The 13457-nt window shown below is 39.5% G+C and overlaps 1 protein-coding gene across 1 annotated transcript in view; it reads right to left on the bottom strand.

Moving 5' to 3' along the window:
• The window catches only part of ABCB5 (ATP binding cassette subfamily B member 5), a 32783-nt gene extending 21978 nt beyond the window's left edge, over nucleotides 1-10805 (bottom strand). Inside the window, exons 1-11 of the mRNA XM_030968954.1 lie at nucleotides 10757-10805; nucleotides 9645-9732; nucleotides 9462-9510; nucleotides 8496-8640; nucleotides 7993-8059; nucleotides 7571-7762; nucleotides 6238-6409; nucleotides 5134-5258; nucleotides 2622-2796; nucleotides 2207-2320; nucleotides 1224-1334 (exon numbers count right to left, since the gene is read on the bottom strand). Of these exons, the coding sequence (XP_030824814.1) occupies nucleotides 1224-1334; nucleotides 2207-2320; nucleotides 2622-2796; nucleotides 5134-5258; nucleotides 6238-6409; nucleotides 7571-7762; nucleotides 7993-8059; nucleotides 8496-8640; nucleotides 9462-9510; nucleotides 9645-9732; nucleotides 10757-10805 (1287 nt within the window). The remainder of the gene's footprint in view (nucleotides 1-1223; nucleotides 1335-2206; nucleotides 2321-2621; nucleotides 2797-5133; nucleotides 5259-6237; nucleotides 6410-7570; nucleotides 7763-7992; nucleotides 8060-8495; nucleotides 8641-9461; nucleotides 9511-9644; nucleotides 9733-10756) is intronic.
• Between the last annotated feature and the right edge of the window lie 2652 nt (nucleotides 10806-13457).

The raw sequence follows: 13457 nt of genomic DNA, 5'->3' as shown, positions 1-13457 counted from the left end.
AGAAACTGTACTCCTTAGCTCTCTTTGATTTGGTTTAACCTGGACAGGGAAGATTATAATATGTTGCATTGACTGCTTGAGAGATTGTGGGTAACTTCTACACAGCTTTGCTGATTCCTTTGGCTCTACTAAATAACATTGATGCTCTTAGTAGGGAGAGCTGCTGACTCAGATTTGGGAAGGATGAGAAATATTTCTTATTTCCCTCCCATCTGGTGTGCTGACCCACAACATAACTCAGCAGCCTGAATAGGATTTTTAGGAAGAAAAATGAAGACTCTGCTCTGCGCCTTCTGATTTCTGAGCCAAGAGGGATAGAAAATGCCTTGTAAAAAAATCAGTTAAGGAGAAAGCCCAGCTCTGAATCTGCCCTCCAGATATCCCAGTGTCCTAGAAACAGATTTGATGCACAATGGGACAGACATCAGATGACTGAGTTGGGAACAGCCACCTGAAGAAACAGCCAGAGAGGTATAAACATTCCCATGCTCACCACTTAATCAGCATGTCAAGTTCTTAATTGTTGACATTTGAAATCTCTATTTCCACCTTGTTCTTCACCAAGGAAGAAAGGACAGCAGCAAATTCCTTTCTCTTTCACTTTCATCAAGGTGTTTAAAAGATTGTAAGCAAATACTGTAAGCAGAGAGGTCAAACCAACGGTGTCACCACAAAAGTAATCACTATAACATGATGTACACAGGTCATTAATGGGAACTGAACTAGCAAAGAGCAGGCACAACTGTTTCTTGAAGAGCAATTTTAACATATTTCCAAAACAATGTTTGACTTCCAAATGTACATTTAGGATGATATGCCCACAAAAATACACTATCAATGTATCGAAAGTTTTTCTCTGATAATTTTTCACACAGGATGTCGTAACTCCAAAGAGCCAAGAAACTGGAAAAAAGTAATTTTCTGGTTTAACTGCTTAAAGTCTGGAAGCCTTAAGGAAAGATTTTGAAAAATCTTATTTGATTTATCAAAATTCTTTTTCATAAAAATTCAGATGAGAGGCAACACATATTATATTTGTCCCGCAGAAGAGACTGAGATACACAGTGACAGAAGATCTAGAGCTTTGTCTTTATGTGTCACTGGGGGGGAAATTATGCCCCATCCCCCAAAACAGGAATGCATTTCACATTCAAGAACAAAATTAGACAAACAATATGGACACAAGTTGAATAAGATCAGTAGTAGAAACAGTAGAAACTTACTTTAACATCAGGTCTGGAAGGGTAACTGAAATGGATGTTTCTGAATTCAATTTCTCCTACGAGTTTGTCTGGCTTGTAACCTTCCTTAGAACTGCTATCTATGAGCCGTTTCTGGAAAGAGGTTTATAAAATATATTGGTGGTTATTTCACTTTTGGAACTGTTATTTCTGCTACATGCATTGTTCTTTACTTTCTCAGATGCTGGTTTACACTGCATTTTACATCATAGCAGAACTGCTGCATTTTACCTGCAGAATGCTGAATATCAAGGAACATCAAATTGTGAATTTTACTTGACAAATATAGTGAATTTCAAAAGCAACAAAATCCATAGCAGAAAATCTATAATTGAAGAACTTAGCTGCATTCTCTTGCAACCAAAACATGGGCCTCAGTAATCTGTATTGGAGGGTTTTATACTCACATCAAAAAGAATGATGTAGCCATTTCTTCATGAACTTTTGATTCCTACTTTAAAATATTTTATATACACAGATATGCAATTGCTGCATAGCACAGCAAAATCAAGATAATGATATGGAAAACCTTTTTTATAGCAACATCAGCATCACAGATTATTATTGTTATAACTTTCAATAGTGATATTAATCCCCTCTTCACCAATTCCCCCTCCCCAGTAAACCCCATCTCAGCTGAATTTGTGCATACATGCATTTTTAAAAATTAGAATAGTGCCATACTACTTTCCTTCTGGTGCTGAAAGTCTAATATTAGAGAAAAACCTCAACCATATATCTCAGACACACATGCCAGGTTTTCCAGCTTTCACTGTAACAAAGAAGCTGGGTTTTTTTAGATCAATGAAAATATTATGGGTTTCTGTAGTAAACATCTATAGAGTTGATGATTTGGGGCTTTAGAGTGCTTTTGTTACATTTCTCAAGAGAAAAAAAATAAAAAGGAGAAGGAGTGGAAGCTAAGTTGGTTGAAAGGCTTCTATCCTATATAGTTAGATGTTTACCTTATTGATAATCTTATATACTTCATAGGCAGCCCCACGTGCATTGGCCATACTCTCCAGGTTAGGAGCTGCCTGGCCCAGGGAGAAAGCTCCGACAATCACAGAGAAGAACACCTGTGGGAGACAGAAAGGAGCATTGCAATTAATTATTACAGTGCCACCAGTGCCTACATGGGCACTAGAAAGACTTAAGCACCAGCTCTAAGTTATTCACCCCACCTTACATAAATAGAGTCGAAGACAATCGAACTTGTTTTATTGAAAGCTGGGCAAGATGACTACCATTCAGTTGTTTTATACTAAGTGAGTCTCTAACAGCTAATTTAGCAAGCATGTGGCAGAAAACAGACACATCACTTACATAACTTTCCCTGAAGATACAGAGCATTTTTCAAAGCTGCATTGCTGTACTTACAATTAACACACGGCCAATGTCATAATGTGGATCCTCAGCAGTGAGCTTGGTCCCATACCAAAATGCAAGGGCATAGGATCCAAAGATAAAAAATTGTGAAAGGCCTAGGCACGTGTTAGTGGTAATGGATTTTTTCATTCCAACACGTTTAGCCATCTCTAAGTTAGCATCATATCTGAAAGTGAGTGAAGAAACCATTAATTTGACAGGTACCACATGCCATTCTGGTTAACACTTCCCAGGGCCCTTTTCTTAATTAACAGGATTTATGTAAGAAAAACAATTAAAATCTCAAAGGGAATACAGGGTTTGTTTGTTTGTTTGTTTGTTTGTTTGTTTTTTAACAGACTATTAGGGAGGCAATTAATTTGAATAAATCTGCTCTGACATATGCCAACAATATTGCCATACTGTTACCAAAGACATTCAGAAAACAATGAAGCATCACAACTTTGTTATCACAATGGAAGACATAATAGCACTCTTGAACTCATTGTTTCCATTAACCCTGAAACGAAACCTTGAAAAAGTTTTAGCAGCACTGTTCATCACGAAGGTAAAGGTTAGTTGTCCACATTTAAAACAAGCAAAATAAAAAAAAAATCCTCCAAAAACCCCAGGCAATAGGGAAGGAGGTAAATGAGAGCTCCCTCCAAATGCAAAGTTGTTCCCTTACTGGCCATTTTGGGATGTCAAGTATTTTTCCCTTCGGTCAGTTTACTTATTAACATATATAACCAGTGAACACAGAAGATCAGTGTAGAGACTAACAAGATCAACTAGAGAATTATTTTTTCCAAGGATGGTTCAAATTCGTTCCATAGTTTTCAACAAATAGTTTTCATTTACTCAAGCTCTTTATGCAAATTGTAGCCTAGGAATAGTGTAACTTTCTACCCATAATATCCATAATCAACATGGTCAGTAGCTTGCATTCTTTTCCCAGTACGTATTTTCAATAAAGTACAACCCTGTTACAGGAAGACATGCAATTCATTCAGCTGGGAAGCAATCTTAAAAAAAAACTGCATTCATTTTGTTCATGTAAATTTCTAAGATGCCACCAGTGCTGTATTTGTTAGTCAAACATATTGAAATATTTTGACTTGATTGTACTCTTAAAACCAGGCCCTAACTTTGAGTCAGCAGCATCATAGGTTTTCCAGGGAAATCGGTACTGCATTTAAGTAGTGTGATAAATACAGGTGATCACTCAAATATTGAGGAAAAGCCAAGCTACTGCCAGAAACTAAAGGTGATTGAAGATCCCTTACAAGAGTAAACTTTTGCTGTCAGTGGAAGCACTGTGCAGTGAAAGGATGCTTTTCCTAACTCTGAGTTCAGCACTCCCTGGTAGGAGCTTGTCCCTAGTAGAAGATATTCCTAGGGGAGCCACTATGTTTGTTTGGGGTTTTTAGATTAAATGGAAGTAGAACTGTAGAAGAGGCTGACTGGTCAATCATAAAAAGGAAAGGCCTTACTTGACTCAGGTATCAGTTATTTTGTCTGTAGACAAAGTATTTTGAATGAATATTGACAGCTCCTGTCATTTAATTTTCAGACACTGGTAATTGCAGAATATGGGGAGAAGGGCAGAGGGCAACTTATCTGGGTCATCCTAGGGCTTTTTTTTTGCCTTTGCTGTGCAAACACGAACAGTCCAAATACTGTTACATGTTAAAAACAAATTCCAGTAAGCACAAGATAGGGCTATAAGATAGTCAGAGCTCAGTCCCTGAAAGCAAATACAGGAGCAGGCCGTAGGATCCTAAGTTAGGGTTGACACCACCTTAAAAATTCTGCACAAGACAAAGGCAAACATGAATTGAAAAAGATAGAAGAGTTTCATGGGGCATATGGATCGGGTCATCTGCTTTGCATTTCCCAGCTGCATGGAATCAGTGATGCCTGGTATTTGTATAAAAAATTTATTGCTTATGCTTGTTGAGTTATCTGATATGCATGTCAAAAAAGTTTGTGGCCAGTCACAATCATTCCATCTTGTATGTATGACTGCAGCCAACACTGGGCAGCTACACATGTTGTTTGCAAATCATTAAAGCTGCAAATCATTGTAAAAGCCAGTAATGTGTTTTTACCCAAGGCTGTTATCCAGTGTAGCTTAAAAATAAGCTCAGTAATTAAAGATCAGAGCAGCAGCACAAATGCTCTAGAAGATAAGCCACTGATTGCATACTTTGCTGCATCTGACCCACGGGTAAAGGTAACCTTCCCACCACTTTCACATTCAGTTCAACTCTAGATCTCAATCAAAGGAGAAATTTTCATCTCCGCTGCAGTGAAAACACCAAGTAGTCTGTATTCACTGACTAGGTCTATTTGCACACCTTCATTTTCAGCTGATTTGTCCACTTATAGAAAGACAAAATGACACAAAGGAGAATCTCATCCCTCTGCCCCTCCAAAAAAAATCCCCACAAAAGAAATCCCCACAATCCACAAATAAATGTCCTTGCCATATTTTAAATATAGTTATTAATTTTAAACTTACTTCTCTAATGCCTTTTGCTGTCCATTGAAAGCCACAACAGTCTTGATTGCTGTCAAAATTTCTTCTGCCACAGCTCCTGCTTTGGCATAAGCAGACAGCTCTTTAGCAGTAAGGGATGCCAGGAGCTGAAAAGTTGGAAAACAGCTGTTATTGCAGCCTACTGAAAGAATACTCACACAATCTTGGTGAATAACAACAATCCCACAAGGTGCACAAGACCAGACTGAGCAATGTGGGGGTCAGCTCCTCCCCATGTCCTGAATTTCCCTCAAATAGAGTTCAATTTATCACTGTCTCCTCATTACAGTCAAAGGCTACACAAACATCAGGTGAGCTTCCTGACTGATCTGCTTTCCTCCCAAGCCTACAAACTACACTGGGAAGAGTGAAGCAGGGAGTGCTGTGGCTGCTCTGACTTTCTGAGGTGTTCAGACACTAGAACACCAGCTGATATTGAAGTAAGCAAGAAAATCACATTACAGCCTCTAACATTCTTTTTCTTGGCTTATGTGTAATGCTTCAGGTTGGAAAAACCCCATAAGATCATATAAATAGCCATTCAGGAGTAAAAGCCATACACATTAATGTGGAAAATAGTGCATAAGGGGAAAGTTTTCCTATCTGAAAGGGAAACTTCTCCAGCCATTTCACTGATTTATATCACTTCAGTTTTCAGCAGCTGTTTGTATCTGCATAGTTGTATAGATTTATTCTGTACACAGCATGAAACCTGGTAAATTATTTGCAAGAGATGTGGTACAGGCATGTGCAGATGGAAAGAGGTTGAAAGGTATTTGTGCTAGGAGGGAAAAACGAGGGCTTGTCATGAGGAAATTGCTGCGCCAGAAAGATGCTCTGATGGAGATTACCCTCATGCAACATGGCATGAGGACAGGATATGCAGACAGAAGGAACACAACTTACAAGAGTGTGCTTGGGAACCCAGAAAAAGGCTGCAGGAGGAGTAGAAATCAAAGTAAGAGTGGGGCCAACCTCCCAACTTAAAAATCACATTAGGTCTCTCCCATTCTTTGCCCCTTTTAGTGCGCATAAGAATTGTAAGGTTTTTCTGGTCTCTTAGTTTAAAAATCCCCACACACTTACAGTTGACCAAATTGCTGCTGATGCAGCAAGAAGTGGGCTGACTGACATAACCACCAGAGTCAGCTTCCACCCATAGATGAATCCTATAATAAGCCCTGACACAAATGTGGACAAAAACTGCAGAAATATACTGATCTTGTCTCCGATGCCTTCACGGATGGTGTTGATGTCACTTTAAATAACAATAATAAAAAAAAAGATTTGTTAGTATAGAATGAGTCTCATTTTGCCTCCCTCCCCCTTTTCTTGCTGTGTGGCCTCATCTCAGGAGTTTTGCCATTTCCTAACCAGCAAAAGAAAATTTCTGACCACAGCTACTGAACTGTACCATTAGGCTCTTCTGTAGCCAAAACACAGCAGAAACCTCCTGTTTTTAAAGATTCATTTTCTGTATTCTCAACATTCTCTGCTGTTTCTGTGCCATGTCACTAGGCCACCAATGACCTAGTTTCCTCATCTGGCATCCAAATGGAGGAATATAAGTAAACAATCAAGCAGCCTCTTAATCCAACCTGACCATCTATAAATGATTTCTTCTGCTCAGCTCTCTGATGCATTTCATGTTTGTAATTTTGGCTACTGACTCAGATGAAGAGCTACCTCCATTCCATCATACCATTTTTTGGAATAACCTCAATTTTTCTTACTAATTTCCTTCCCTATTTTCTCTTCCCAGAACACACAGATGTTAGAGTTGAGAGTGGTTTCATTCAAGCTTCTCATACGCTTTTCAGGGCAGATCTGTGTCCAAAGCTACTATAAAATCCAGAAGAAAAGTACTAATAAAAAAAACTGTAGTGTTCACACATATAATCCCATAGCACAAGGGCATTACAGTCCTCACCCCTAAATCTATTTAAGTTTATGGAATAACTCCAAAGACTTTAACTGGCTAGATAGAATACTGCCTGAGATACAAGTACAAGCCGTACTTGTACAAGTACTGATACTGAAGTCCAGGCTCATCTCCATTTAATTAAGCATCAGCTTTTGGTGTGTATAAACTAGGTGGAGACAGTAGAGCTGTTTGTTTAGCAGTGGCTGAACATGTACTTCATGGACTTCAGAAAGCCAGTGTCAGGCATTTCATGAAAAAAACTCCTTCCAATGCACATACCACAAACAGTACAAATGAAGCTGAAAAGGATAATGAATTTCTCACTTTGAGATGTAATATGTCACACTTTAGGTTTGGTGGATTTTTTTTGGTTTTGGTTTTTTTTTTTTTAACTCTCTATAGGCTATTCTGCTGAGATAAATTGTCAGTTTACTTTTAAGTGCCATACTTGGGGGTGTGTGTATGTGTGTAAAAGAACCAAAACAGAACCCTCACTCCGTCAGTCTGGTGTTCAATGCTCCTATTTGGGTAGTATCAAACCAAGCCATCTCTTGATGGAGCACTGCAAAGAAGAACTTCTGCCGGATCCTTGTGGTTTGTCTTGTAGCAGTAACCAAAAATGTCCACACTTGGATGATGCTCAGGATCAACACAGCAAAGCCAATTCCCACGTAGTAGTAGGCAAACCTGGGATAAGGGAACAAAAGCCCATGTGATCCCACTGTAGCTCATGAGAGAAGTTAGACACACAGAGCAGCAACTAGTCTTCATTAATCACACCAAAGTAATCAGCTTCAGCAAATACTGAAGCTTGTGGTACATTATTGGGAAGGCAAATAAGGCTTCTGCTCAAACAGATAACACAGTAAAAGAAAACCTTCTAATACATTATTAACAGGATAACTACAGACCCTTACTTTGTCATGTCACCTTCTATATCCACACCTGGATCTGATGGGGAGCTGGAATTGTTTACTGAAGTATCTGTGAAGAGGAAATAAAAAGTAGGAATATTTGTGGAAGTGCTATATAGAGGAACTGATTCATGGCAATATGGGGCCATCAAGTTTGGGAATGTTTTGTATTTTGCAAGTGGAGTCTTGCAATACAAACGTAAATACAAAATTATTTGGCAAATACGCATTTATTTTTAAGCAATTAGTGATAACTAAGGTTGATCGTACTCCCTACTATCTCAACAAAGTACATTTATAAAGTGCACATCCAATGCTTTGGTTTTGCCCTGGTCTAGTCATTAAAGATGGATTGAAATGACTGGGTTATTTCCAGCAGGATGCGTGTTGCTCATAATATGCTCCCTTAGATATGTACCAGTGAATAGTCTGGGGAGAAAAAAGAATCTTAGCCTCAGTAGCAAAGCACAGCCAATATGTAGAGAAATTTAGTTTAAACGTTTTACCATTGGGTTGCACGCCACTTAGCACAAAGCTGTTTGTCATCTCTCCAAAGATAATGATCATAAGTGGCATTCCAGTACCATTTGCAGCCGCTGCAACCAAACCAACTATCATCAGCAGGAGATCCAACCCATCAGCATAGCGAAACTATGTAAGCATTAGAAAGAAAAAGAGAGAAAAGTGACATTACACCTGACAGTTCATGCATTTGCTACAGTACAGCAGACTTGCAGAACATGCTCCATCAACATATTCTAAGTAGCAGCCCTCCAGTTGAAGGTAAACTCAGTACATAAGGATTTTTGTAGTAGTGCAACACATCTTTAAATTAGTACCCAGGCTGCTAAGAGAATACTGGCAGGACGCAGATTCTTAGTCTGGGAAAAAACTACATGCTTGCAAGCGAGGATGACCTTTGTAGAATATATTGTGTTTTGTGTTCCATTGAGTTACATATTTACTAAGATAATGCCTCTACTATGTAAACAAAAGCGAGTTATTGACCAGCACCTGGCTTATACCTACCAGTAGAAAATGTTTTCAGCAGAGATAGATTGTACTTTAAGACTTGCCTACCTCTGAAGCTTTGTTTTGTTTGACGAAGGGTGTGTATTTAAACTGCTATAGATACCCTAGGATGTGGTTAATCTGAAATCGGAGCATCTTATTCCTGACTGGTCTGACCATCTCATAAAGTGTAAACATACATAGAATAAACCACAGAAGAATAAAACTTCTCTTGTTCCAGAGTAATCAAGTCCACATGCAAGAGCTATTTTGTTTGGGAATAGCTGTCCTACAGAAAACTGCCACAAAACCATTATCACTGGTTCTCGGAGAGCAGGTGTAGAATCAGTAGTCCTCAAGATTCTTCTCCAATGTTTGGTTGCCTATGAATTGTCATTCATAACAAACTCACAATGTCAAATAAAGAAAGTATAAAGCAGATCATTAGACAGGACACTAACCAACTCAAAAATGCCAACCATTCGTTTCTCTGCCTTCTCATCTTCCTTCCTAGAATAAAGTACAAAAGACTAATTAAGATGAGGGGTTTTTTTAGCAAACCTGTATTAAGCTCTTCTCCTCCTTCCCCTGCCCTTCTGACATCCCCATACACCCAGGTAACTTTAAGCTAAAAAAATACCTACATTTCCTTCTTGGGCTTTGACTGGTCAATTTGTTCTACATGTTCTTCATGCTGGAAAGAAGGATCATCACACCCCTTGCGTCCAGATTCTGTGAAATAAAAAGATTTTCTTAGCATACTAATCCATCTATTGTACTACCTTCTTGTGTCTTTCACAGCGGATTCTTTTGCACTTAAAGACTAGTTTTCTCATGTTCTTGGGAGGAAATTTCAAGAAAAATTCACCAGGCTCTTTCTCTTCAGTTCATCTTTATTCCCAGGAAAAGCTTCCATTTCTGAGATGGAAACAACATTTTTATAATTACAATGTAATTATACGGAAAGATTATCAAAGACTAAAAGAAAAAGAAAGTTAATTCTTCCTTCATATATCTGCGCAACTCAATGCAAATTAGTAGAAGTCCTCACAAAATTGCTTATAGTGAAGGTTATAATCGCTGTAGGTAACACAGAATAGGTGGCAGTTAACTAAAGTATCATGTCCTTGACTCTAATAACCATCTTCACTATTCGATTGCAGTAGTTGTTACACGTCCCACTTCCTTTGTGCTGGCTGGGAGCTCAAGAAAGTTGGATGAAAGCATAATCCTACCCATGAAGCTTATAGTTCTAAATGCATCAAATAAGAAATAAAAATATATCTAAAGAAACAGATGAGTAACCACAGTGGGGAGCCACCTATAAAACAAAAAAGAGACAAGGTGCTTCCCATACCAACCACTCCCAATTTACATTTATCTTAACTTTTGCTGCTGACTCACAATGAATAGAATTTTTTACCCACTGTGTTAAGGTTAGTTGGCCTTCAATGGCTGTTTGAGCCAACAATTTGAAAGCAATAACTTTCTTCCAGCTTACCTCAGGAGAATTTTCATGCCCGGGCTAGGACACTCCTGAATAGTTTTACAAATGCAAATCTATTTTGTTGAACTTGATGGAATGATTCATACAAAAAATATTGTATAGGTGTGGCTTCAATTCACTCATTCATAGGAAACTCATCATGTTATCACCTACAAAATCACTATGGCAATCAGGAGAGCTTTACAACATTCTTCAGATTCAAATCTGTGGAACATATTCTTCAAAGACACATGTGGTGTTCCTTCTTACCAGGATCAGAGAGGTTCTGTTCTGTGGAATTTGCAGAATAGTCCTTCATTGTTCTTTTTATTGTGTGCTTATGAGAGAGTCACATTAGAACCTGCAATAAGCACCCCCCCCCCAACAAAACACTTTGATTTAGTAAATATTTAAAGACTTCATACCTGTGGGTTTTTCCATTACTCATCACATTTTGGTCTAAACATGATTCTACTTAAATAGAAAGACTAGGAAAAAAAAAGGTAACAGCATGAAAAAATAAGTACTATTAGTGAGATATTAAGAACAGAGCACAGTATTACTAAGCAACCTAGGTCAGTAGCCTGTTTTAGTAGTCTTTTATGATAAATCCTGAAATTACTAATATAAAAGTTACTGAAAACAATCTATTTCAGAATAGATGATTTCCCTCATTACCTTATGTTTGATTAGAACTAAATGAAGAGCTATAACATGGTCACAAGTACAATGATAAGACACGCACTTGTTATGCCATGTTATGCTAGGATGCATTTAGAGGCAGTAAAGAACTGATGCTCTTAGTTCCCCCCAGGCTTTTCTCCCTAATCTATCAAAAATACTGGTTAAAAAAAAAAAAAAAAAAAAAAAGAACAACAACAATAAAATCCCTAGCAAGAAGCTGCACATGAATCCGATGAAGCCTAAAATAACATTGATAAGAAAATGCGTAATCAATCTCAGATAAAGTGGGAAAAAAAAGAGAGGAAAAAAAAAAAACCCAAAACCGACAACAAACACCTGTTCGATTTCTGACTGTGCGTTTCCCCTCTCGTTATTTCAGCTCACCTTCACAGCCCAGGAAGATTCCCGCCCGCTTGGGTGGCTGCTGCCCCGACGGCGCGGTCCCCGCAGGGCGGGTCCGCAGCGCCCGTCCCGGGCTTTATAGCGGCGGCACCGCCCGCCCGCCCGCGGCTCGGGCTGCGGGTGAAGGTCGGCGCCGCGGCCGGGCAGGGCCGCTCTCGGCTCGCGGTGCAGATGAAGGTCGGTGCCGCAGCCGGGCAGAGCCGCCCAGGATAAGGGGCCTGCAGAGGGACGCCGGCCGGCTTCTGCCCTCTGTCGCCTTTCAGAAGCCGCCCGAGGGTGTCCGAGCCTGCGAAGTGCGCACGGAGAGCCCATCAGCCCCTTGCCGCAGCACCGCTTCTGTCCTGACTCTCACAGAATAGTTAGAAGGGGACCACTGGATGTCACCCGGCCCAACCTCCCTGCTCCAGTGGTCATCTAGAGGACATAACGTAGAATTGATTGGTACAGACATATTTTGAATATTCCCAGTGAAGGTGGACTCCACAGCCTCTCTGGGAAACCTGTTAGAGTCCTTGGTCACCTGCACAATGCAGAAGTTCTTCCACATGTTCAGTGGAACTTTTAGGTGTTCCACTTTCTGCTTGTTGCCCTTTACTCTATTGCCTGGCATCACTGAGAAGAGATGCTCTGTCCTCTTGGCACCAGACACTCACAGGCAGTGATGAGATCCCTCTCAGGCTAAACAGGACCAGCTGCCTCAGCCTTTCCTCATAAATCAGGTGCCCAAGCACTCTCATCATCCTCATAGCCTTATGCTGGACCTGCTCCAGAAGCTCCATGTCTCTCTTATGCTGACAAACCCAGAACTGGACACAGTCTCTCAGCATTACTAAAACTAGATGAATTTAAATCTAGAAAACTCAGCTGCTAAGCAGAGATGAAGGGGCATTTGGAGAGCTGCTTGTCCAGGGAAACATTCAGATTTGGGAAAGTTATCTGCAAGGTCCTGTCACGTTTGTGAAATTGTATGACTGCACTTGGAGAATTTCAAATAAGACTGAAGATATGCTGGTGAATTTCAGCTAAGAATTGTTATTAAATAAAGGCTTTTCTGTTCCACTTCTAAATGACATGACAACTGAAACCGGCTAAATTCAAAATTATTTTTAGAGAAACTAAGCAACGTCTTTTGCTCATTTGGTTCTCATCTCTTCCCCACAATTTGACTTGGTTTGGGTTAGTTGAGAGGGTGGTGGTTGGCTTTGTTGATGTCATTTATTTCTGCCTTCTGAAGAAATCAGACAAAGAAATCAGGTTTTCTGCACAAGCTTAAAAAATAACGGTTTTTCAGCTCCCCTGCTGGTACATATTATAATCCATACAATTTGCTTTCAGTAATGCCTCTAGGGTTTATGGTATATAAACTCCTAGTTGTTCTTCCATCCACCAAATGCCAGTATCCCAGAGAAGACTCCCAGACATTTAAACTAGTTACTCAGTTGAAATTTTTCTCAAGTAACAAGTTTAAGACTTGGCCTAATTTAAATTTCTCTTGGCTACCTCCCACTAAGTATTCAGATTATGTTTGTGTTACGTTCATTGGTCATGATGCTCTGAAAGAACCTCAGAAGAAAATGTGTTATTGGGTATTATTGTCTCCTGCCCACTGGAACCCTGTATGTTTAGGCAGAGTCAAACTCCTGCATGTCAGACCTATGCCTGTTTCTGTACTTTCTTATCTCATTAGAATTACCTAGGATTTATATTACTTATATTTTATATTACTTGCATGTATATGTATGTAATTTATATTAGCCTGAAGAAAAGGAAGTGCAGGGGAGCATTGTCTTTCTCTACCTGAAAGGAGGCTATGGCAGGTGTGCATCTGCCTCATTTCCCAAATAACAAGTGACAGGATGAGGAAGTGGCCTTCAGGCGTGCCAGA

Source organism: Camarhynchus parvulus, chromosome 2 (assembly GCF_901933205.1).
Source record: "Camarhynchus parvulus chromosome 2, STF_HiC, whole genome shotgun sequence".
Taxonomy (NCBI): domain Eukaryota; kingdom Metazoa; phylum Chordata; class Aves; order Passeriformes; family Thraupidae; genus Camarhynchus; species Camarhynchus parvulus.
Note: the sequence above shows the minus strand (reverse complement) of the source record. Positions and strands in the feature narration are given on the sequence as shown.